We start from the raw sequence: 25,558 nt of genomic DNA, 5'->3' as shown, positions 1-25,558 counted from the left end.
TGGTGTGGTACATTCCGTGGAACGTGTCGGTGAATTGTGGCACGCTGGCGGCCATATTATTCGACCCGTGTGGCTTGTTACGGGTGCTCGTGCGGCCGCTGCGGTAGCTGTTACGAATCCAGTGAGTAGTGTGCTGTGGTGGCGGATTTACTATCACTGCTAATAATACCAGTACTTGCCAATTTTGTGAGATCGGATTCTTCTGAGGTTCCTAATACTGTCGCGGCTATTAACACGTAGAGATAATCGATATTTACTGCATACTGAACTCAGTTTCCGTAGTCGAGTTGGGGAGGTTACTAGACTGAGGGTGCAAAAAAATTATATCGGGTCACCAAAAGAGTGTTATGTTTGGTATTGTTTCGTGAGAAACTGCCTGAACTACGATAGGTACTGCTACTACCATTCAAGGGACTATATAGTAGAGACCAAGTGTAATTGGTTTGTTTCGTGGATGTTGATGTTCATGGTGGGGGTGCTGTGTTTGTGCTCAGTGCTCTCTTACTCTGCGTGCGGTCATACCACCTTACCGCTACCGCTGGCGCTGCCTATGCTGTCTCTGTTGTCTTGCCTCACATAGTAATAATAATAACAACTACCAAGGATCAGTTGCCGTTGCTTTCCATCATCACTTTGCGACTTGTTTCCCTGTCGTCATTGGCAGCTACGCAATGACGAGCGATGAAAAACAGATCATAAAGGAACTCGACGGCTGGATCGAGCAGCTTAACGAATGCAAACAGCTCACAGAGAATCAAGTGAAACAGCTCTGCGAAAAGGTAAGAATATAAATAACAATGCTTATGCATCTTAGCATCAATCAAATTTGGCAGTTTGAACGGCTAATCAAATAGTAATGATTCTGTGTTGGCTACACTGCACTGTCTTTTTCATCACGTAATATGATACAATTGTATATATGACGTAGACAAGGCAATATTGGTTTCTAGGCAACTGATCAAAAGACACAGATATCATCACAGCTTTCGTTCTTTTATTTTCCCCCTGCTTGGTACTGGAACAGTCCGGCAGTCGTACTGCCTAAAATGCTGCCTGTGGGGGCTGTCCCCAACGGTTACCGGCCAATCAGGCCATACCCTCAGAACATTATAACAAAACCTAGTGCCTTATTAGCTCGCTATAGCGGTTCTGTAAATATCGTCAGTTAACAAATGCTATAGTTACCTGATTCTGATGTTTTATTTAAACTCTTTTATACACTGCTTTTTTAAGATATTTTTTGCAGCCTTTGGTTCAACGGGAGCGAGTGGATGTCCCGGCTAGTATATATTAGAGAAATATATAGCCAAAAGTTATCAAGTATTGATTGAACATTACTTGAACACCGTGAAGTCTACTTAAGGTTGATCAGAAATTTTATCGTGGTAGTCCGATATCAATCGTACTGCTATCGCATACACATTATACATGCGCATGCCGTTGATAAATGATTTTGGGTCACCATTTATGGCATGCCATTCGAGTTGATCTACGCCGCGATCTGAACGCCCTACATTTGAATGGGTGCAACATTTCAATGTGACGGTTTGTCACCTATTGCTTTCTGTGCGCTAATTGATTTTTCGATTTTTTTGGGAAACGAGTGCAGTCCTTTGACTTAACACCAGAGCTAGCTAGCTTCGTTGAGCCATTTCACATGTCTTAAAGCGACTAAATTGTATTTTTCGCTGCCTTTTTGCTATTGATCTGCTATTATAATGGCACTCATACATATTTTAAAATCGTTACATGCAGGGTTTAAAGAGCGATTTAATGTAAAAACAGCAGTAAATTATACCTACGGTGGACAAAATAACTAAGGGGTTTTCCATGCTGCTTCCAGGAGATGAGTTGTCTAAAAGTAGATACCTGATTAAAAATATCAAGTACTGAGCTTATACACACACACATATATATATATATATACGTATTAGATGTTGATGTATTTGTTCAAAAATAACAATTGCTCAATTTAGCCTATGTGATTAGTCTTCTTTTTCCATATTATTTCTTAGATATATTATCATTCATACAGAAATTATCAGGTAAGGTTATGTCTAAGATAAGATATCTATCTTAAATCATACTGTTTGAGAAGAATTTTTCGACCCAGTGGAATTCGAGTTTTCGTTGATTGTTCATAAGTATGCGGCCTCAGGTTGACTGACGGAAATGTAAGATTCCCTCGGGAGTGGCACTTAGGCCCTAGATGTAGTTCAATGGCGTTATGAGCGCCGAAATAGCAAGGTATGGAGCTCCATCTGTAGCCAGCACACAGTGCAGGGGAATTAAAGCTAAATATTACTCAGTAAAAAAAAAGGCATAGTTCTAAGACTTCTTGCGTCTCATATCGTATTGTTCCTGCTACCACTGTCGCAAGCGTCATAACCACTTTCGCGTCCGGTAGTTTCTCCCAGTCCTAAATAGTACCAAAGAAGGCATGAAGTTCTCGCTGTGCTCATTTAGCAATAATGGCGAATTGAAAGTGGCTAGAGTATAAAAATGTTTCTTACGAAAATATTCACTTTTTATCGGCGATAAAAATACTACTTCGAAGCTAGAAATTCGTTGCTTCTAGCCAGCTATACCAGCAGTATGTAAACAACTTACGTTACGAACAAGGCGGGTCGAAAAATATTATTCTTAGACTGGAGTACGTTAAAATTGGAATATTTAAACACCTATTACTACTGTTTATAGTTCCAAATGTTTATCTTATTCTTCAGTGCGAAATACTTCAAACTTGACTTTGAAGCTTCGGCAACGGAGTGCCATTACGCAATGTATGCCGTTCTAGTTATCTACAAAAGCCTTGAAAAAGAAAACTTTAAATAAATCCTTATATCGCTAATTCATTACCGTATTTAATAAGATGCATTTAATATGGATCAGATGATCCTTAGGCAGTACGCTGTTTTGCAGGATCGTGCTTTCATTGAAAAACCGTTTCACTGTTTGAAATAGGACGATTATTTGTTCGATGTAAAAAATATGAAAATCTGGAATTACCTAAGCAGTAAACTTCAACTGAGCAGATAAAAATTTTCGAGCTACTTGTTGTTCAGATAAAGTGTATCAATAGTATGAACTGTTCTCTAATTATATCATTAGCCCACGATTTGCCAACCCAAACGAAAATTAAGCACTGTTTCAATGTTGGTGCTATACCTTTATGTACGCTAATTCAAGATTTAAATAAACTAAAATATTCATTGGGAAATGATTCAGAGAGTCCAAAAATTTCATCGAGGCTTTACGTAAAGGAACATCCGTCGGGCACGTCGTTGTTAGTAATTTTAGCAATCTAGTCTGTCGAATGAAGTTAAAAAATGATGTGCAATCGCGTGCATGTTCTTGTCATGAGAAAGGGGTAATATTGAACTAAAGAAGTTATATCGAGACGTTGTTAATGCTCTATATTTACTGTAGAATAATGGAATGCAATGGTAGAGACTATTTGGCTAATAAATATTCCAGTTGTGTAAGTACATGAGCTGTTGGGGCTGACAAGATGTAATCTAAGTGAATCCTGCTACAGTATTTAGCTTGCATTTGTTTTGTTAGCAGTCGACAACGTAGGTACCGGTAAATGTCGACTACGCGGCTTCATTCATATGTGTATTTTTGTAGTGTGTAACCTACATAATCATTTGTACACCTTGGAGGTCTGATCCCTTACTTTTGTTCACGAGAATATCTGAGTTCTGCGCCTGTTTTAGTTGAAATTGTCTAAAGGTATATTATTAATTGCACTGGTCTTGTTTTGATAACGGCCAATGACTGTATATGTCATAATCATATTGTCAACTGAATTAAATACTGATATTACTATTATCAACGTTTTTAGTTACGTTCTTTGCGTTTTGGCAATAAGTTATGTTAGCAGTAGGCTTTCAGCGAGTAGCGGTGATGTTAATTTTTGCTGTTGAAATATAGTAATCGGTTTATTGATATTTTAATGACTGTTTCTCTGTCATAATGCTAAATGATAAAAGTGCTTATATGGGTCCTGCAACAGCTTCTGTCGATTATATTGTAATCGTTACGACAACGCAGTGTATGATGCTACCAGCGATGATTATGGAAGCAGTGGCGGTTGGGGTGCTAGCTGACATCAAATTGTCACGTCGCTTTGTTAAGTCACACTGTTATGTTCTCCCTTCGTGCCTCTGCTTCTTGTTGTTGCCCTGCTCCTTTTGGCCGCGAAGAGCAGCGAAATTGTCTAAGTAACAAAAGTACCTGACAGCAAGATGATCATTTGTTTGAGCGCTAGCGTCCAGCATTACCAGTTAGCTATGACTCGTTAGGAGGCTAAGCCAGTAAGCAGTCGGTCACGGTAAATGCAACGATGACATTCTATGGTACTACTTTTAACCAAGCTTATAGTACTTATATAAGCTTACTTATAGAAGCTTATAGTTCATTTTCTTCAGGCGTTCTTTGCCCAACTTGCCTTCTTTTGATCTCAAGATTTTTTCTCAGATTTTTGTGTTACCGTAATCTTTTTTTTACTCTCTTTTACTCGATGATCTAGCTCTTCAAATGATCGTATATCCTTCCGTTCAGTACTGACCATCACTAATCACAATTGGCGGTGGCTGTGATGGCATGGAAGAGCATGCAGGACGTGACTGTCTATTTACTTACTGCGGAATTAACATATGCCTGGGTTAAGTAGATGGCTTAATCTATTTGGAGCATTCTTCACTGTAATTGCCGCATTTATAGGACATATGTATATAAATGAAATACCTCGTATTTGTTGCAGCTCTTATTAGATGGCCCGTTGCTGCATTATACAAGATGTTTTGGGATTTTTGTAAGTTAAGTATAATAGATGCAAAATTGGGCGCGCAGTTCTTATTGGAGTTCGTTTAAAATATTTTAGGATAAGAAGTTCTATATGGGAAAAAATGCTGATGGTCTACAAAAAAATTTGCGCCATTGATAAGCAAGAATACATTGTGATCTTTCAAGTAGGCAGTTTGAGAAACGTAAAACATTGAATTACTCAAACCGTATTCAGATTGTCTATACCAGTGTTTGAATTATATTTTACTGAGAATCGCAAACAGCAAACTGGCCAGTACTTGGTATGACCTTCAAGGAGCTTTCACGCAATTATAATAGAAATTACTTTCATACTACTACTAGGTACCTTAAAGAGATGAGAGGTTCTTGGCTTAAAGCTTACGTTTGAATTACGTATGGAATGAATTAAACGTTGCTGTACAACAGGCGGTTAACGGTAACGGGCGGTTAACCTAATGATAACTTAAATTCTATATCACTAATTAAATATACTTGATTTGCAAGGGAAATATATACTAAAACTCTAAAATGTTAGAAGTGATGATTTTTATAACGAATAATCTTATATCGAAAGATCATGTTAATTGGAGCCAAAATTCTATTGGAAATAACGTACTTTAGTGACAAACATTGAGTCCAGGATTTTGTTTTTAAAATATACAAATTATAAGTTTTGGGACATAGTCTTTCTGTTGTTACATTAAGATCTTTTTTGCAACAGGAATCAATAATACTTTTTTAATACAATAGAAGCAGTCCTTGAGGTGCGCACTTGCAGATCAATAAAATGTTTTACTTCCCTAGATTTTGTTACACGAGCTACGGTACATTTTATGTAAGTAGTGTTTCCAAATTATTATTAATTTTATTAATTGACATGTTTCATTATGCTTTATTTTATGACGGAACCAATCGAATCAATAATCCAGCGAATGCTAATGGGTTCATGGGAATCATTTCCGTGTGGACATATCACCGCAGCTAAATGTTTTCAGCCTTCTGAGTAATAAAAATTTGAGAACGTATCTTTAAATAATGTATTGATCTCATTTATTTAACTAGCACTTAAGGAATACAATCACTTAATCTATACCTGTTTTTATAGTATGAAAAAATGCAAGTCATGGACTAAGTAATGTAAAGCTAGTTTATTCACATGCAAAAGCTTAAAGCGGTCTTCGTGGGGCAGTCGATAATACCCTTACTATGAGAACAGCGTCTGTTTACTCCAGCTTGCACTATAAAACTGCAGTTCTTCTAGAACCATTTACAATCAAAATATAAGATATGAGCAGATATTATCATAGCTCAAGTTCATACTCTGCTCACAGTATTACAATATATTAAATACTAGAGGCAAAGGTTACGATTAATCTATTTACTCTCTTGTACGTATAGTAGCAAATTTTTTCAACTAATAGCGCTTGTAAGGTTATTTATTGCAAAATGGACTGAAAATGGCGATAATTCGTTTTCCCTTACGTTTTTTTTAGTTCTTTTTTGTAGTATGCATATTTGAGTGGTAATCATGTTAAACCAATAATTTTGAATTTTCAGGCTAAAGAAATATTGTCACGGGAAAATAATGTGCAGGAAGTAAAATGCCCGGTCACAGTGTGCGGAGATGTACACGGTCAGTTCCACGACCTGATGGAACTTTTCCGGATTGGCGGCAAAAGCCCTGACACCAACTACCTTTTCATGGGAGATTATGTCGATCGGGGATACTATTCTGTTGAGACTGTCACCCTCCTCGTGGCCCTAAAAGTCAGATTTAGGTGAGTTCTGATATTTAATTTTCCTTTGCCAGCAAATCCATTGATATTTCTTTTTGTAGTCTGCTTTTTAATGTTCATTGTGTATCGATTGCGTTTGTCCATTTGTCTTCATGCGCAGCAAACTCGAACCATTACGACATACAATACAAGCAATTCTATTACCTATCTTTCATGTAATGAAGTATTTCTAAAAGCACTGTCGCTTCTGTATATTATTTAATGAACTTTTTGTAGACATTTAAGCAACGGACCTATTGGCATATGGTGTAGTGATTAGTGAATATTCTTGATCGGTTGCAAATATTGGAGTGTTGAGAGACACAAAGTACTATGCAAATAATGTTCTGGTAAACTATGTATGTAGGATATGCAGGGAAAAAAAAAGATGTATGTGATGTCCAGGGTTTTGGATTGCCGAATTATCTTTTCAATTATTGATTGCATTGAAAGTTAAATATTACGCATTAATTTTAAGTAAGCTGTACTACATTCCATTTTGCGAGTTAATTTTGTGCAAATGATATACGAATCACTTCGGTATTTTGCCTACAGAGTAAATGAGTGAATCACTTTACCATTCCTATCGTAGCAGATTTTGACTTATAAATTGGCGTTTACAGAGAGCGCATCACAATTTTACGAGGAAACCACGAATCCCGACAGATTACCCAAGTGTACGGATTTTATGATGAGTGCCTCCGTAAATACGGGAATGCCAACGTCTGGAAGCACTTTACTGACTTATTTGACTTCCTCCCGCTTACTGCACTCGTAGATGGACAAATTTTCTGCCTTCATGGTGGCCTGTCACCTTCCATCGATTCACTTGACCACATCCGCTCGCTCGATAGGCTACAAGAGGTAAATATTGCGTCATTTGTATTGTTTCACGGGGTAGATTTGTTTACAAGCTATTTTTTCATAATATTTTTGTTATTTTATTCTCCGCAATAAAGTAGCAGCACTAACTGAAGAGTTACATTGACAACTATACAGGGCGCACAGAATACGTTTAGACGAAAGTTGATATCGCTGGTTTATGAGCTGCATCTTAAGAAAAACGCATGCCTTTACTAAGGGCTCAGATTTTCAGCAACCCAGCGTTACCTTTAAATGCCGTCCTTGTGTAGGTTGTTAGTCTTCCTATAAGACGTATGGCCTTCTACTCAACACAGTATCAATTTGCGCTTTCAGATCAATTTGTAAGAAACCTAATTGTATTATCTTTACGAAAGGAAAGCCACAATTTGATGCGAACCAATACAACCGCACGTAAGAAATTTAATTCATATTCGTCCACAAATTCAGTAACTCAAACACTTTTTAGGTTTGGCTTAATCCTAAAACATCTGTGGCTTACTGGATAAACCAGCGGTCATCTTTCCCAATGATTTTTACGTTTGGTGGTAGTACTTTTTGTTGAAGAGAAATTAAAAGACAGGCGAATGGTTCATGCTTACAACTGCTTTAACGCGTCAGCGGTAAGAATGTCCATTGACCTTTGATTCATCAGAACGTACCTGACATATGACAAAAAAATTAATTTAAGGTTTTCATAGGCGATGAAATACGCGCGCTTACAAATAACTCTCAGACTCCAGATCTAAATACCACTACCATTATATATGGTTTTTACGTATTTTTTTAAAAATAAATTTTTGGCCGTTTTGAGCCGTTTTCTTGTTACGCATGTTCTGTATTGGTAGATGAGTCTTTGTCGAACTTTTCGGTAGCCGCATGAAAATTAACAATAACGTAGACCGTTTATTTTCTGCTGACCAAAAAATTTCGAGCGACACGTGTGATGCATTCAGCACTTTTGTATATCATTATTACCTCGTTATCTCATGAGAGGATACATATTACGTAATAATAACATTCGAGATACAATAATTTGGCACCACACTTTCATTTGCCCACTCTCATTTTTTACAGGTGCCTCATGAAGGCCCAATGTGCGATCTACTGTGGTCTGACCCCGATGATCGGGGAGGATGGGGTATCTCACCCCGTGGCGCAGGATACACGTTTGGTCAGGATATTTCGGAATCATTCAACCACAGCAACGGCTTAACACTGGTTGCTCGCGCTCACCAGCTTGTCATGGAAGGTTACAATTGGTGTCACGATCGAAACGTTGTTACTATCTTTTCGGCCCCTAACTATTGCTATCGGTGTGGTAATCAAGCAGCCATCATGGAACTCGATGACTCGCTTAAGTACTCTTTCCTTCAGTTTGACCCTGCACCGAGACGTGGTGAACCGCATGTTACCCGTCGGACACCTGACTACTTCCTTTAAGCAAATATCACTTATTAGCCCGGCCAGCCATGGGCGCCTATGTGCAATTGGCACTGGATGCTCGCCGTGGATTCATGAGCTTGGATTATTGGGTTCATGGTTTTGGTTGGCAGCAGGAGAAGATTAGCGACAACCGGTTGGCGAAGCGCTAATAGGGCCTGGTTGTATCTCGTTCATGTCTGGTGTGTCTGGAGCATCAAGCAGTATCTTGTTGGTGGCCCTTTTGGAAACCGTGTGGACATAAGCAACATGTGCGCGTTGTGACACAATGGGAAACACACGAGTGATCGGTCAACTTTGAGTAATTAGAAAATGGCAAAGGCACGACATAAGACAGTCGGGAGAGGCGCAAAAGGCAGGAAAAGTCGAGGCCTTGCTCTGTGGTGGGCTAGATATGCAAGACGTTGGTGGACAGAAAAAAGATAAAGAAAAGGACAAGTAAAAATTAAAGACTCCAATTTAAACGATGACGTTTTGGGAATAGAGAGCACATATACGCATATTAGGATGAAATGCAATTATATATATATATATTCCTAAGAAGGGACATTAGCTGCTTCGCCCCGCAAGTCCCGTTTGCCTGTCGTCGCGCAAGTTGCAAAACTAAGACATCTATGATAAACAGCAACCAGCAACAACACCAATAACAATTATTACTATCACTACTACAGCAAGAAGAATTTCAGCAAACAATAGAAAAGGAAAATTAACAGAGTCTACGTCGGTTCAGTGCAAAAGGCGCAAAATATATATACGAACGAATGAGCAAGTATTGTATATACAGTTGTAGAGCGTCGTCTGGACTCCAGAATTTCAGGTCAATGACGCACAGGTAGAACACGGCATGCCATGAAGTTGATGAGAACAAAATCGGTAGAAGAGACCTATTACGCATGATCGTGCGTTTGTTCCTCTGACGATGGCCATCGTCATCTAAAGTGATCTATCGATTGACCGATTATCCATTTGGGACTAAATGTTGGATTGATTTATATTCATTCTGTTGATCGATCCACGACAATCGATAGAACATATGTAATTGAACATTCATTATTTCGTATGTAAAGTATCTACTAATTAGTAATGATTTGCTAATTGTTGTTGTTATTAGTATTACAATTTATATATATTACTTACTCTCATATTTTTTCTATAACTATCCTTATTATTATTATTACTAGTTTTCTGCATACGAAAAGGTACGTTGTGGACCGATTACCAGACATGAAGACAATCTGATCCATTTAATTCCCTACTATAGATTAATCGTAAATTAACTGATGATGTAGTTAACATTAAATGGACGGAAAGCGAGGGCTTAATGGACCTTGAGTTTACTGAAATGGACATACTAACGTTCAGAAATAAGTAACACGTGAATAGAAAAACATCGACAAAATCGAAAAAAGAGAAGGCGGATGAATGTAGGAGTTGAAGGGCGATAAAACCAGATAAATTGAACAGATGACAGATAGATGGAGAATTGTGATGACGAAGAGATGATAGGCAGTAAACAGAAGTAGAGAACCTGGTGGCACATAACGTGAATAGGACAAAGTGAGGAACTAACAACCGTATAAACAAACTGATGAAGTTACAAAGAGGGGGGCGTAATTGAGCGAGAATCTTCATACGTAAATTTCTGTGTATGGATGTGTGTTAAGGGTGTTGCTGATTGAAGTGGTGTGCCTTTACTGCGATGAGGTGGTATGGGCTGCTTGGTTATTGGGGACAGGGGGGGGGGGACGACGACGACAATGGTATGAACGTATGTAAGGGAAGATCAATAATGGCTTCAAGCTGGTAGTTAGGGGTGGGTTCATATTAATTACGTCAATACACCGAAAATAGAAAAACAGCAACAACAACTACAACAATGAGAATGTGAATTAAATCATCAAGGAAAACAAAATACTGCGCGATATATAGCGATGGAGGATGCTGCTAATAAAAATAATAATAATATGGATCATAATGTCACCAATACCATATGATCACTCTGAACAAAATGGAATTAAAATCTGAATTTGTACGGTTGAAAAACGTACACTACAAACGAAAACCCATTCAGGTGAAAGGAATCATTTACACCAAGAGTGACATTGCCTTATTGACAACTAACAGCAACAAAGACAAAATCAATGAAAACCAGAGTAATAAAGATTGTAAAACAAAGCGCAGCAAAATGATGATAACAGAGATTGTAACAGAGCGTAACAGATTTACAAGATGGAATGTATGGACTGTAGTCCAAAAGACACTATACAAAGGAAAAGACAAGCAGCAGCAGTCGACAGGCAAATGATATAATATCATAATAAGAATAATAATGGATAAGGCCTGCATGGTGGTGATGCGTGACGACGATGAGGATCATTACAAATGGAGCTGAGGATAATGATAAACGGTAATTAACGACGGCATAACAAGCGACAGCACCACAAGGCAGGTAGGAGCGGCTTGCGGCTCTCCTTGAATGATATAAATTCTTTGTTTTATTTATAAATGAAATGGTAATAAATGTGTAAAATAGTAGGATCCAACAGTTCAACGACTGTTTATTTAGATTTGTAAAGAATATTGGCGATAAGAAACAGTCATTTAATATTATTACGTAGGCAAGTGGGTATTGCAATAGGTATTATTTGAAAAATGAATCGGTGTAGAAAATTCATAGATCGTTTAGACTTTTCGGGCAGGTTCAACCGCAAGTAAAATGTTGTACGCATTTGTACATGGAATTGACGGACAGGTTCAGTGGTAGTTTTAAGATCTTACACGTCAATGATCTTTGCATGATTTCGGCAAAATATGGGTAAAATATATTTTTTTAACGAACACTAATTTCACAGGTGAGGTAAGGAGAGGCAAAAGATAGTAATAAACATATATAGCGTTGGAAAGCTCTTTCTTCACTATAAAAAGCTACTGATATTGATTCGTTCAGATCGCAAAGTTTTATTTTGAGTTCAAGTTCCAAAATTTGGTACGTCGAGTTTTTGACGCTTACTTTATTTCACATTTTTTCCAATAACAAAAAGCTTCGAAGAAGTTACCAAAATATTTGTTTCACTCGCAATAGGAATTCTATAGCTGAGAGACGTAGGGCAATTGAATAAAGATTTTCCTTTTATAGAAATCAGCAGTTAAAGCAAAAAATTGAGTGATGTGCGTTCTCTAGGTTGGAAATGTCCTTTTGAACTTAGCAGCACGCAGAACGTAGGGCTCATAGCATAGGTTCTTATTGTATATTGTTATATATGTCCTCCTATCCCGACTTACCTCAGTAGCCTTTCAACCTCGATGAAAAACAAATAAAAACTGGCAGAGATGCTCGTTTTGGCACACATACACAGACATGGCCACCTTTGGAGTTGAAACTTTAAGTTGTGTGACCTGTATAGGACGATAACAAGAATATTTACCACTTATTGATTAACAAAGGAAAGATTAGAAAAAAAAGGCTGTAAGCAAAAAGGTACGTGAAGCTCCGACCTGATGGTTTGCATATACTACAAATTAATAAAAAAGCAATAGTGTAGTATTGTTGATTGAATTTAGTACATCTAATGTATGAAAGAGTAATCTTTAAGTGGGCCCTTAATATTGAAGGTGGGACAATAAAAAATCCACAGCAAAGAAAATAAACCTGAAAAATGTTGTGCATAGTACAGCCGAATTTGATTTAGTAGTTGCAGAACGTATGGAACTCGTATCACGAGAATATTAATTTTTTTTCACCAGTGTAATTATTAATCAGACTTTAGCGGTCTAACAATATTTTGATTGAAAATATGCCATCCCCTTTTTTCATAGTAGGTAATTTATTAATAATACAGCCATACAAAAAGTGTTTATTCACTTGTACCTCATTTTTATTAAGTAAGCACGTAAAAATAATTGCCGCATAGGCGTAAATATATATTCCAACATCAAAAATTTTTTTCAAATGTGATTTTACATCCGCAGTACCGGATGAGATAACGCGATTATTGTTCAATTTAAGGACACATGGAGGTTTAAGCTCGAATTCATATCTAGACGCACTGCATTTCGTGCTGGAAGCCCACAGCTTGAAGTAACGCTTAACGGCAGATATAGAGGGCGTAACACATAAAGAACGTTTTTTACATGTTTTTCTTTGGGTTTTTCTGTGAACCATGGTAAAGGTTATGTTCCGGGTCATTTTAAAACCTCTAGTTCCTGCCCACTGCTATAGCTGTAAAAGAAGCACCAATATTTCCATGCAAATTTCTCTCTTGGCCAGAGGTTAAAGTAACCAGTGTCGTGCTGTACTTTTAAATTGCTTAATATAAACATCTTGCTTAATTCGGTTTAATTAATTTCGGAGCAGGGAGAAGCTGCTATAACATACTAGTGCATGTTTTCGATGAGTCCGATACGCAATGGTAAATCTGTAAGTCATTCTTCGTTTTTGACCACCGACATGTTTTTCCACAATTAGTCAATGGTTTTAGCTCCGCTATTTATGGGAAATCACTGCAAAAATGGGTCTCACAGCTGTTATAGGGTATTTCACGACTTCATAAATAAGATAGATAGATAAATTACCTTAAAACCATTTCGATTTAACCGATTTAGTGTCACTGTTCGATATGACATGAGATTAAGGTACAGCAGTAAAATGGTGGACTTCTGAAATCGCGATGCCACGCAGGTGTGTTGTAAAGGATACCCGAAAGTTGTTCCCTTGGTCTATTTTGTCACAGTATTTCTACGCTATTGAAACCTCAGTATATTTTGTCTATCACTAATTTTTCGAAATCGTATGTAAGTAAGAAGTATGAAAATATGGAAAAGAAAGAAATGTATATTTTAAAAAGTAGCACAAAAAAAACGGATATGATATTCCTACAGGACGATGGCCTCCAGGAGCAAAATAATCTGAAAAGGGAGTTTTACAGATACAGATATATTGATGTGGTCATTAGATCTGTTGAACATGACTTCTACCAAATATCTATGCACTTAACAGCGATGCTTTGTATAAACACGAGTACCAACAGACGTTTAATAAATATGGGTATTGGCTGAAAGGAAGGAATGATTTACAGATTCGGGATTGGCAGAGACATCAAAACGCACCGAAACGTTTATCATACTAGTACATACATTTGTAAAAAAGAAGACACCTACTTGAAATTTCGTCGGTACGCGACAAATAATTTAATAAGTTAGTGGTGCTTATACCGGGGTTTAGAAATTAGTAAAATGCAGTGGATAAATGTATGTATTTAATACACATAGATTCGTTTTTGAATGAGTTTTCAATTGGTTCTATCAATAACATAAATTATTTGTAATAAATGTAATTTAGTAGTGATAATTAATATTATTATAAAAATTTGTTACACAGGTAAATCTGTTTTCACTTTCTTCGCCAGTATGCCTCCACCTAGCCCGGTGATTAGAAGAACCGCCAACGTCGTTGCCAGCATGTCTTTTGTATTACTATAGCTACTTGCGTAATTGGCGTATATCCAGTCGTTCAGTTACGCCTTATATAGATATTGATGACGTGCCAGCTTATCATTTATATAGGACTAAACGAACGGAATTGGGAAAGTTTATTTTGTTCTCATTGCGTTGGCATTACGCATGTAAAAGCTTATTAGGCACTTAAGAAATGCAAAATATTTTCCAATACTTTCAATTCTGGTCTAGTTTCAATGCACCATTGGTGCCAGAATAATCTGCTCTTGCCACCGATAGGCGAGACCTGTCCCGTTGTATGTGCACCTGTTTTACTATCGCGTTAAACGTACAACTTACACTGGGCACTCTTGCATACTTCAACATTATTTATTGATTTTTTATATGACATTATGTATTTAAATACTGGTGAAAATACACGTATGCAAATAGGAGGTTTTTATTATATTTGAGCGTGGACTGCTCAAGTCCGAAAATTAGAATTTTGCAAATTAAAAAAATGAGCTTGGAAAATGCCAAGAGGTTCGTCTCTTATAGAGAAAAAAAAAAGTATGTCTAGTTTGAACTGACACTAAACTGACCTAAAAAGGCCGCCTCGAAAATAAAAAAAAAAGCCGAAATGTATTAACTCAAAACGCTAACAAGAGGCAACTTTCAAATACTATGCATATTTTGTTAAACCAGATAGTCAAACGCACTTAGGTTAAACTGATCTTTAAGTTAAGAGTGTTTGTTGTATCATATAATTCGCTTTTTGATTTGCCAAATTTGACAGACATTTAAGAATCCGGATGAATCATAAAGCGTAAATAGGTAAGATCTATTATATATGATGATAGAGACGGTAATGCTTTTACAACTGGCACAAAAGTGGATAAGGCGATTAGTTTTATTTACTATTATCCTGACTATACGATAAAAGCAAATTACCAAAATTACCAGTATATACTTATCGTACTCTCTCAAGAGCTGAACGTAACTGCATGTTTTTTAGTACGTTTATCTTATAATAATAACAACTGAAGACTTAAAATACGGGTCCGGAGGACACATTATATCACTCCTCTCCACTGTTCGTTTTTAAACACAGGCACTGTAATGGATATTCAAAGCTTTTTGAAAATGCAATCGGTCGACCGAAAATAAAGCATGTTACGCACATTTCTGCTACCGAAATCAACAGAGTCGATTTAGGTTATATTACGCACGTTCCACAAACGCAGGTCCAATATTTCCAATCAATGTCTTCTTTTTCACGGTCGTTTGTTTAATATTAAAAAGATCAAGGCTGGTTTGCTATTGCTATGCTTATTTTCGAGCTGGCTTTTTTCTTGGTATAGTAGCCACGAAAGTGCACAGATTCATATAGCAAAGGATATTAAAATAGCTTCATAGCTGATAAGTTAAAGGTGGGGGCATATAGGACCAGGTACACTGATTATCGACAAATTTTGTAATTAAATAAACGTTTTATATTCAAAAAGGTTTTTTAAATGTTAAGCTACAAAAGTCGCTGGTGAGATTCCGCTACACAAATTCATTACATATGTAAGCTACAGTCCAAACGCTTTTAAGTACGCCTAAATTAACCTAATTTAATATATTATAAGGGGACGGTAAGAAGCTTCGAATCAGAGAATGGCAGCCTTTGCAGACATGAATCGCTCCGGTACCTAAGCCAGGAAAGACGACGAATCCAAATAATAAGTTATCGGGTGTAACATTCGAAAAAACTATTTATCAGAGAATCTTATAAAATGGTGAACTGCAAGGAATGATCTCAGAACAGCAACTCGCTTGAGGAGTACTATAGACTATCTTTTAGTATTTATTAACGACGTAAATCTGTGGACAAGCTTCGGTATACATACAGATCCCATGTGCTGTGGTTTTGAATGTATGTCTCATGATTTATTGGTATAGGCATTGCATACTAAGGACTGGTGAAAGAGTTAATCAAATATGATATAAAACACTTTAGGAAACCAAGTCTTCTGTGTTAAAGTGCGGATGTATTTTCTAGATTCGCGATGTACAATCGTAAAAAGTTTCTTCAATCTATCTTGTTTATTGGTTAGGTAAAAAAAATGCGGCTTTGTGAAGCTCGTAATACACGCGAATAGTATGATGTATATGCTCATCTATACAAGCAAGTTATAGCATGGTACAAAAAAGTTAAATAACTTCTTGGCCGTTGCGGCAACATAACTAGCGGCGCACAAACGCAGAACAATGCTCTTTGGCTTAAGGAGTTTTAGCAAAACTACAACAATTAGGATTAGTCTTTAGATAAACTGGATATAAATAAAGATCTAAGAGTTCCCTTCTTGATTATACTTAATTGTTATTGAACATACTTGAATGAAGTTAAGAAAAATGCGTCGTGTACCTTTCTATTACAAGTTTTTCTATCTACAAGAATAAGAATATGAATATTACAGTGTACGAATTCCATGTCATTGATCTATGCCAGTCAGATGTCGAACCAAAAGGTATGAAGCAACTTTCGGTCTTACGCAGAATTGAATCTAGATACAGGTCTCATTTGGTTGAAATTTTATTTCGAACTTAGAACATCGTATGATGTCGAAGGTATGTTAATTATGACGATGTCGGTAGCAGGCCGGAGGAACGCTGCAGATGTGATTCATTCAAAAGATTTACTGAAAAATGAGACTATGATTGATTTAGTATTAAAGCACTAAAGCCCAAACCTAAGGCGCGTCTATGACAAATGCATTGTGGACTCATAAAGTGAGTGTTAACAATGGGCTAACTACATCTGTGACAAATATAGAGATTTTTATCAAAATACTTTAAAATGAATGAGAATATGTGAGAATCGTCAATAGAATCAACAGCTGATAGTGTTTGTTGAAATTTCTTTGAGCTCCTATTACAAATAACAGCGGTGTTTTTTTCTCAATAAATGAAACACATTTATAGGCAAAATTTCTGGAACTCATATCAATCGAAATAGGGAAGCAGCGAAACTTTCCGAGATCTATAAAAGCAAGTGTAGATAGCAAATATACCAAGAACACATATAATCAACGGCAACTTATTATACAATTCGTTTGATACTGTATATATAAACATACGTCTAAAAAAAAATTTGGTATCTAGTCAAGAGTGACAGGAATCGGTTTATCAGTGGGGCAACCATACGGGGAGAGTGAAGAGATTTCATATCTCATACACTTCATGTTTTGGTTAGACGATGACGAATTAATTTTGGTTAGATTTGATGTGAGTCCAGATCCTAGTAGCCTTTCGTTGGCGTCTGTGTAACGGTATGGTAGGAGCTGTGTGGCTGCTGTAAAACTATATTCATTGGTCATATTAGTGCTAAAACGACAGAAGTGGGGAGCACTGACCACTGACTAGCCGCTTTAATGGGTATGGCAATTGGTGTCATGTATTATATTATAGAAACTGGGTGCTGACGGGTGAAAATTGGAGATTGCCTGAGCGTGTGTGTGAATGTGTGCGTGTATCTCTTGATGGGTGAGTGTGTACCATGCTGCTACAAGGACGGCAGTTCGTCAAGGTCGGAACTCTTGCGGCGATATAAAAGCCATTACCTCACTTTAACATGGTGTCTTTTACCGCCAGCGATCGCACCATGAAGATCGTAAGTCTGAGTAGTGTGTCTGCATAGCGTCGATATGCGCAAGTATCGCATGTTTTCACGCAAAGGACAAACACTAATCTCTATCGCGACCTAAGTAGAGTTTGTTAAATAATATGCATGACGCATGTAGCTCATAGAATAAAATTCCCCGATTGCAAGTGAGCTTTCATCGCGATCATTTAAGATTGCCATTACATGGCTAAAAAGTATTTCTACATTTTTCGTTACTAATTAAAGAAGCAAATTTTTCGCCTATGAATTTTACATAAGAAGCGTTACGTTGTTCATTTTACTGGTAAGCGAACTATGCTGATGTCGAGCTAGCTGATCGTAGCATTATTGTTAGCGCCAGTTTGTTCTTGCTGTTATAATGATAGTGCCTTATTACCATAATTACAAAGGCCATTTTCGGTTGCTGTCTGTCATATACAGAAATGATTCGTTAACTTCTGATTGAACATGACGTCGTTCCTATTAGGTATTAGCCTTTTTTGGAATACTAGCTGCCGCCTCGGCTGGCTATCTCGGCGGGTACGGGCCTGGATACATCTTTGAATACGGTATCGGCTTAGGGTACGGCATTGGCGGGTATAGCCTTGGCTATGGTCTCGGACACACTGGCTACGGCCTCGGCTATAAGGATTTCGGATATGGATATGGCCTTGGCCTTGGCTACGGTGGCTATGGTTATGGTTTTGGGTACGCTCCGGTCGTAAGGACGACCATCGCTGCCCCTGTCTTTGCCGCGCCTGTTGTCAAATCAGTGGCTATTGCTCCCGCTATCATACCTGCGATTACGCCTTTTGCAAAGGTGACATTATTTAATAACAGTAAAGAGATATGCACTGATGATGATGATGATAATACTCGTAACTTTTATAGCATAAATGATAATGCAAAGTAATATTGACGGACGTTTGTGAAGGACAAAATATTATGGACATGTGCATTAGAATTAAAAGTATTTTTTAAATTTCGATACATTAGTTTACCTTTGGCTTAGTAATGGTACGGAAAATTCTCTAATTCGAATTTAGCAATAATTCTACAAATGGCTTGTACCCACAATCAGGTGCACATGTGCTTGGTTATAATCTATTTTCGTAAAAATATGTAGCGAAGATCGAGAAAAGTGCAAGCTATTTCTCTCTATTCGTTTTGCAGGTAGCTCCCGTTGTTCCAATAAAGAGCGCTGCCATCGTAGCGCACTATGGGATCGGAGCTTCCATGTATGGTCATGGATACGGAGTTAGTCCCGTGCACACATACGGTCTTGACTTGCTTCACAAGAAGAAGGCGTAATTAATATTATTGTTAATTTAAAATAAAAGAAAAATACCAACGCTAATATGTTTTCATAATTTTAACTAAATATGTTAATAGAGGCAGTGTAATAATTGTTACTGTAGTAACTTTTAGTTAGTGACTTTTCACATTATGATTTTGTTTTTTGAGTTTACCAGGGAACAATGCAATAATTATAGTAATATCATAGATCCTTATCTAGGAACACACTCGTCTTCTACTGCATGTACAATATCGCTCAATACACAATGACAGATGCTTGTACGGGCGAAAATGGGGATCAAAGATGGCACCAAATTGTACTCCACAAGTGGCAAAAGAGGTATGGCCATTCTTTTCAGGTTTCAATCTCTACCAAGACTGATCTCATATTTTGATAATCATTAGGTACAGCGCAGTGCTGTAGTTGGGCTGATAGAAGATCATTTAAACATTTTTTTAAACGTTTCAACGGACTGCAAAGAAATAGAAGTTCTCATAATCTGCGGCGAAGAGTTGCGCAGTCGATATGGTTGTCCTGCTGATTCTCACTTGTGGCCCAGTCTATATCATGAATAAAATATCATAAGTGCAATAAAGCAACTACTAAAGTAGAAGCAAAAAGACCTATATATATATATATATATATATATATATATATATATATGTTGAAATGCGTAAGAGTTAAGGAAAATCTTTTATCTAAACGCGGAAATCCATATCTAGGATTGACTTTTCTGCGGTGCAGTCCGCCAAATACTTTTCATCGCCTGATGAATATGTTTAAGTGACAAAGGGCTGTTTGGGCCGTCCATCTACTGGATATATTACTTTCAGAACCCTCTCCAACCGTTATCGGAACTGTTACACAACTATTGGATTTCTCGCCAATATAATTAAGTCTTAAAATTTATTCGTAATTGCCATTCATTGTACGGATAAGCATATTCTAGTTATAAATGAAAAGTCTTCAGCTATGTTTTTTAGAGGCGCACTGTTTGTACTTACTAACGTGATGAGGAAAAAGCCTGAAAAATATACATCAAATACTTCTGCTGGTCAGCGCGCCTGTGATTGAGGTTATCGCAGCCGCTATGCCATATCATGCCTTCTTGGACCATATTTGTTGATGCAACGGTAATTTTTTGCCAACGGCCCGAAGCCAACCTTGGAAGTTCTAGAAAAATTTCTAGTCACAATAAGTTTCATTGCTACTTTAAAACTTTTCTTTCCTTCATAGGCCACCAATTTACTAATTTAAAGAGATGGATTCAGCAACCAATTTTTTTAACTACTAGTCCAGGTGGTATTTACAATACTGCTTTTCCAGCAGAAAGTTTCATTCGTTACAGATAACCCGTTCCAGGCACTTTTCCGCCGCAGCTTTGTCGTTCTAGGAATATTTTCTATAATTAATAAAGAGATATATCCCTAATAAAATCCGATCAATATCATAAGAAAGCACAAATTAAGATCCTCAAAGGAAAAAAGCTAGTCAGATGTCGGTCGCGATCTGACGCAAAGCCGTTACAGCGCCTCGTCAGTATATCTTGCGGCTATACTTTTAATAGCTCTGTCCACCAAGCACCATCCAGTGCGATGAGATGACTCGAAGCACTAACAAAATAGCTTGATTATTTGTTTTTCGCAAAAGTTGATTTCGAGTATGATAGTTCATCAAACTATCGATCAATAACCATCAGTCGATTCTATACGACACTCCTAGAAAGATGCGCGTTCGAGGGCCACATTTTTATTTATAGATTTCTCCAAATATGATTTTCTTCGTTTGCGGACGTGGCGGTTTTTGTCATTCGGCTCTCGGTTATTTCTATAATGATATAACCCGTTCCCGTGGAAGAAGCAACGCGCCCCTAATTAACGTCCTGGAGGATGCCCTTATAAAAATAATTACTGAAAACTTATATGAGCAGTCATTCTCTAATTTAATAAAGCTAGACATTTATGTTTATGCTTTATACATATACCCTGCTTCTTTACACGAGGTCCAAAAGAATATGCTACATTCTATTTAATTTACAGCTGGTTTCACTTTCACGAAATAGATTCGCAAATTGTCTCCCAGCGCCGATATCTGTAACTTTGAGAATAAACATTATATATATATATAGCTATGATGCATCGTGCCTCTGTATAAACTTTTCCAACACAAAAGGTATCATTTTTAGGATTTTTAAGTGTTAAGTTCGTTCGACATACGAAGTAATTCGGTCAACCTTAATGTAATCGTCGTTCAGCTGAATTTACCAGAAAGATATCTTGATTTGGTACTTGCACAGAGATTAGACTAGGATAGCCGTTCCCTTAAGTTTCGTCTGATATGGTATACTGATACTACTATTTTATCCGCTTTTCCTCGAACGCATATTTCTGCACTTTGGTAAATTCCTTCTTTAACCGATAATAAAGCGATAAGCTTTGTGGTTTGAGGCAGGGCATATTCTAAACATTCGAATACTACGTTGTCTAACATAATGCCATTTAGATAATCTTTGAATTAACTAAGTCTGCTTATACTTGAAGCTTGGAAATAAAGAAACCTACCTTACCGTTTCAAAGATCGAAACTTGAACAGCTTGTCAGATATTTAGAAGTAACCATAGAACATTGTTTGTTCATTCAATTAAACGCAGAAACTATGTAGTAAACCCTCCGCTTGCAACACAGCTACACTTAAAACTCCTCGCCACTTTTTATTATTTCCTACATCCAAAATAACAAAATGTGCTGCTCAAAATTACTATGAGTCATTAGGCATCGCCTTCAGTAATCGTTGTTCATACTTCTCTGTGGCTTCTGAAACTAAAATGTGATTCTTTGTTACGGTCAATATCTTACAAACCATTCCGGCTTATAGGCTCATATGCTTAACTGAATTTTTTGCAAAGGATAAGAGCCTGCCCCAGAAAATGCTAATGAAGCTGTTTTGACGAATCATCCTCATGGTGGTGGGCACGCACGGTGGTGACTCCGGCAAATCCGGTTTTGTACAGCGTATTGTTGACAACTATACATTTTTCCACCAAGGAAAGTTTTAGTTTTGTAGGTACTAGGATAATGAAAGGCTGCTTAGAGAAAAACTTTTTGAAAATAACCATATCGCATTACTAGACAGAGAAACCGTTTCAATTGGGAACACATGTGCACAGAATTTTGTATTTTTATGTGACGCTGTTGAGCCGAATAGCAGGTTGATAATAAAATATGCCTCTATCTAATACAAAAAAGTCAGACTGTATATCTTTTCTACTGGGCCCAATTTTAGACCCAACGCATTTAATGTGCAACCTACACCGATTCTTGATGTTGAAATAACAAGGAATCAGTAAAACAAGCAACATCAGTTGTTATTACTTACTTTTGAACTAGTGCACGTAACAAGTGCCTTATTGGGAATAAATTCTATTATACTCAAGCACCCTAGTAGTATCCTTTAGTTGCGGAACTTTTTCGTGTCTGAAATGTAGACTCTATGAGAGAGAAAGATAGAGAGGTTGGCAGAATAAAGGTCTTGAAAATACCAGACTCTTTACCGCAAATTAAATTAAAACAACGACACTCTTCAGATTGGTTTGTTGGAAAAATCTAATTTTACTAATTTATTATGACTTGAATAAAAGGATGTGACGTACCAAACATATAACCAAATGATCCTTATGACCTAAGCAAAGACCAGGTGTTCCTTTTGTGATCGAGTACAAGCCGGCTTATCTCTACCCCCGGGTCGGCTAGAAATATGAAAACTAACTCTCAGAAAACGTTTCAGGTTTCTAGTACTTGTAAAGGAAAAGTCTATCAATTATCTTTGATGGTCGACGGCGTTAACTGCGGCCTAGTCGTTCCTCACTTCGATTATGAGATACAGCCACGTATCAGGTCGCTATGAGAATCACTTATTAAAATTTCTCATCAGTTTCAAGTTAGCTGATCTCTCTGTTAATATCAGAAAATAATTCAGTAGATGAATGACACATTGGATTATTCATAGTACCTACAATTCTTATATTAGGTATAATAAATAATATTATATAAAAGATTCATTCCTTTGTGATTACAATACAAAGCTAAAGCTGTTCTAGGTGTGTCCATTTTAAGGCATAAATTTCAAGGGGCAAGGTCCCCTTCAGAAGCAGTCTGGGTACAAAGAACACTAGTCTCTAACAACTAATTTAGTATGGAAACTGCGTAACAGTACGGAATTATTTAAGTACGAGTATGCCTTTATTAAGCCAAGGGAGGTTTTTAGAATATGAACTGCACCAAAAAGATCTACAGTCAGTAGCACAGTTATCATTGCCTGTATTGACTGCGGAGTTTGTAATTTTCGAGTCAGACTGTGAAGGTACAAAAAACAAATGTACCAATTGACAGTTTTTAGTAAGCATCCTAGCACGATTGAAAGAAGAAATTTTAGAGTTATTATGTATGTAGAGTATGTTTTTTATAAGTTAACCGTACGAGTCGCATTAAGCAGGAAGACGTGACCATAGTAAATATGTATACGCTGAAATGTTTGTTGTTTATCAATTTTTTCATTAAGAATTAAATAGGTAGGAAAAAATAGACGGCTTTTTTTAAGCAAAAGGGAAACCGTCGTCGGTATAAGTATGGTAATGCATGCGTTGTTGTTTTCCAAAAACTACCTTTGCAGGCTAGAAAAGACACTCTCGTGCCTACTAACTCCTGGTTCCTTATTACCAGTGATGTGTCTCTCGCGTTACTGTCCTATACATATGTATGTTTCAAACGTAATATCGGTTACTATTGGTACTCGGTTTGAATGGTTTTTCTCACATAGGTAATAATAGATAACAACGAAACGTATACGTATTGCATTAAGGTAGACCATTTTCGTACACTTGCCTATATGCGTGTCTTTGATGAATTTCATACATAACTACACATGGTGAATTCGTTCTGTAAAATGCAACATTTTTGTAAGTTATTATGCCATTATTTTGGACGTTCGAGAAAGGCTACGGTGTACGTTACCGTCGTTTTCGACCTTTAGGGCAGTTACCCTATATGTGCTCATAAGTATTTTCTATTCTATGATGCGCCATTGATTCAAATTTATATTAACACATTTTCTCAAGACAGAGTCTTATGCTTGCTTCTATCTCTTCGTAAATTAATATAAGTCATGTTTTTTTTGCAGCGACGTTTACAGGATACATTTTTGTGCAAAATAACTTACTTTTACGACAGATAGAGATGTTTAGCAAAACTAATTAATCGAGCATTATTCTGTCGTCTTGAAATTATTTCAAATGAGACCGATAGAGGGTGCCGTCGCAACAACTGAAAGAGCTAGTGATTTGTTTGAGTAGCACATCTTGGTAGGCAAAATGATGCCATTGTACCACCATAGGGGCAAAATTCAATGAGCTATTGGTATTTTCGTAGCACTCCACGTATTTGTCAGCGTTATCGTGAGCACCATTGTTTCAATTAGTCACCACAATGAGCAGATGCACATAATTGTTACTCAATATGTAGTTTCGAAAATTAGAAGTATTTGATTCGTCTTAGCACCAACATGATGATTGCTGATATTTTTCGTGAAGTTAAATTATCGATCACGCAGCATAGAGCACTACTGGTACACAGTATATATATTGTAAACCCAGCAAGCACCCTTAGTCTGTTGAAAACAACTGACGATGTAGATTGTAGAGCCGAGCGACAGAACAGCCATTTTATATTATGAGGAGTAATCGGCAACTTTTGCCACTGTCCATTCACAAATTCGATTGTCCTCGAGCTTAATTTAAGTAAAGCTTTTGGCCGCAAATAATTCTAGCCCTATTCTTTAATGCGCGCACACAATTCTGAAGTGTACACAAGGAAAGCGATCTATGGATGAAGACTCTTCCGCTCAGGTGAAGACCTCGATTTTGCAGATTCAAACACTTACTTCAAAATGTCACAGAGGTTTAATATGGTAACCAAAAGTAAAGTATAAAAATCTCTCCATTCCAATGCTACCTCTGTCACCACTATATTATCACGTGCTTTTGTACCTCCGAAGACTGTAAAAGGTTAGCCTCACAAAGTGGATAACCGCATCAAATGAAACAGTTATGAAATAATTCTTAGTCTGAAAACGGAAAACTTTGGATCTGTCGGTTATCACAAAACCGACGACATTGCGCAATTCAGAGAAGTTGTTGATGTAGGACATCGCAATTATCATTCAGGTCACGCAGAACGTCACCATTCATGGGCAGGATGTCGCATACCGAGTGATTAAAATGTGTAAATCTTCCATTTG

At 37.1% G+C, this 25,558-nt stretch overlaps 2 protein-coding genes across 2 annotated transcripts; both read left to right on the top strand.

The window, feature by feature from the left end:
• Positions 1-50: 50 nt before the first annotated feature.
• mts (protein phosphatase 2 catalytic subunit mts) lies at positions 51-11,436 on the top strand. Its single transcript, XM_022838529.2, has 4 exons — positions 51-779; positions 6,370-6,590; positions 7,211-7,451; positions 8,526-11,436. Exons 1-4 carry the CDS (start codon positions 672-674, stop codon positions 8,889-8,891), a joined length of 936 nt encoding a protein of 311 aa, XP_022694264.1. The 5' UTR covers positions 51-671; the 3' UTR covers positions 8,892-11,436.
• A 6,397-nt stretch (positions 11,437-17,833) lies between these two features.
• LOC111263460 (uncharacterized) lies at positions 17,834-19,327 on the top strand. Its single transcript, XM_022838555.2, has 3 exons — positions 17,834-17,979; positions 18,458-18,790; positions 19,144-19,327. Exons 1-3 carry the CDS (start codon positions 17,941-17,943, stop codon positions 19,279-19,281), a joined length of 510 nt encoding a protein of 169 aa, XP_022694290.1. The 5' UTR covers positions 17,834-17,940; the 3' UTR covers positions 19,282-19,327.
• Positions 19,328-25,558: the final 6,231 nt, after the last annotated feature.

The sequence above is a fragment of the Varroa jacobsoni genome, unplaced genomic scaffold, assembly GCF_002532875.2.
Source record: "Varroa jacobsoni isolate VJ856 unplaced genomic scaffold, vjacob_1.0 scaffold_767, whole genome shotgun sequence".
In the NCBI taxonomy this organism is placed as follows: domain Eukaryota; kingdom Metazoa; phylum Arthropoda; class Arachnida; order Mesostigmata; family Varroidae; genus Varroa; species Varroa jacobsoni.
This window is presented reverse-complemented; position numbering and strand designations above follow the sequence as displayed.

What these genes read in the sequence shown, in the direction of transcription:
- mts (XM_022838529.2), top strand. Translation starts at nt 672, where the DNA reads ATGACGAGCGATGAAAAACAGATCATAAAGGAACTCGACGGCTGGATC. An exon ending in TGAAACAGCTCTGCGAAAAG is followed by an intron (nt 780 to 6,369) that starts GTAAGAATATAA and finishes TTGAATTTTCAG; the next exon opens with GCTAAAGAAATATTGTCACG. An exon ending in CGCTCGATAGGCTACAAGAG is followed by an intron (nt 7,452 to 8,525) that starts GTAAATATTGCG and finishes CATTTTTTACAG; the next exon opens with GTGCCTCATGAAGGCCCAAT.
- LOC111263460 (XM_022838555.2), top strand. Translation starts at nt 17,941, where the DNA reads ATGGTGTCTTTTACCGCCAGCGATCGCACCATGAAGATC. An exon ending in GCGATCGCACCATGAAGATC is followed by an intron (nt 17,980 to 18,457) that starts GTAAGTCTGAGT and finishes CGTTCCTATTAG; the next exon opens with GTATTAGCCTTTTTTGGAAT. An exon ending in CGATTACGCCTTTTGCAAAG is followed by an intron (nt 18,791 to 19,143) that starts GTGACATTATTT and finishes TTCGTTTTGCAG; the next exon opens with GTAGCTCCCGTTGTTCCAAT.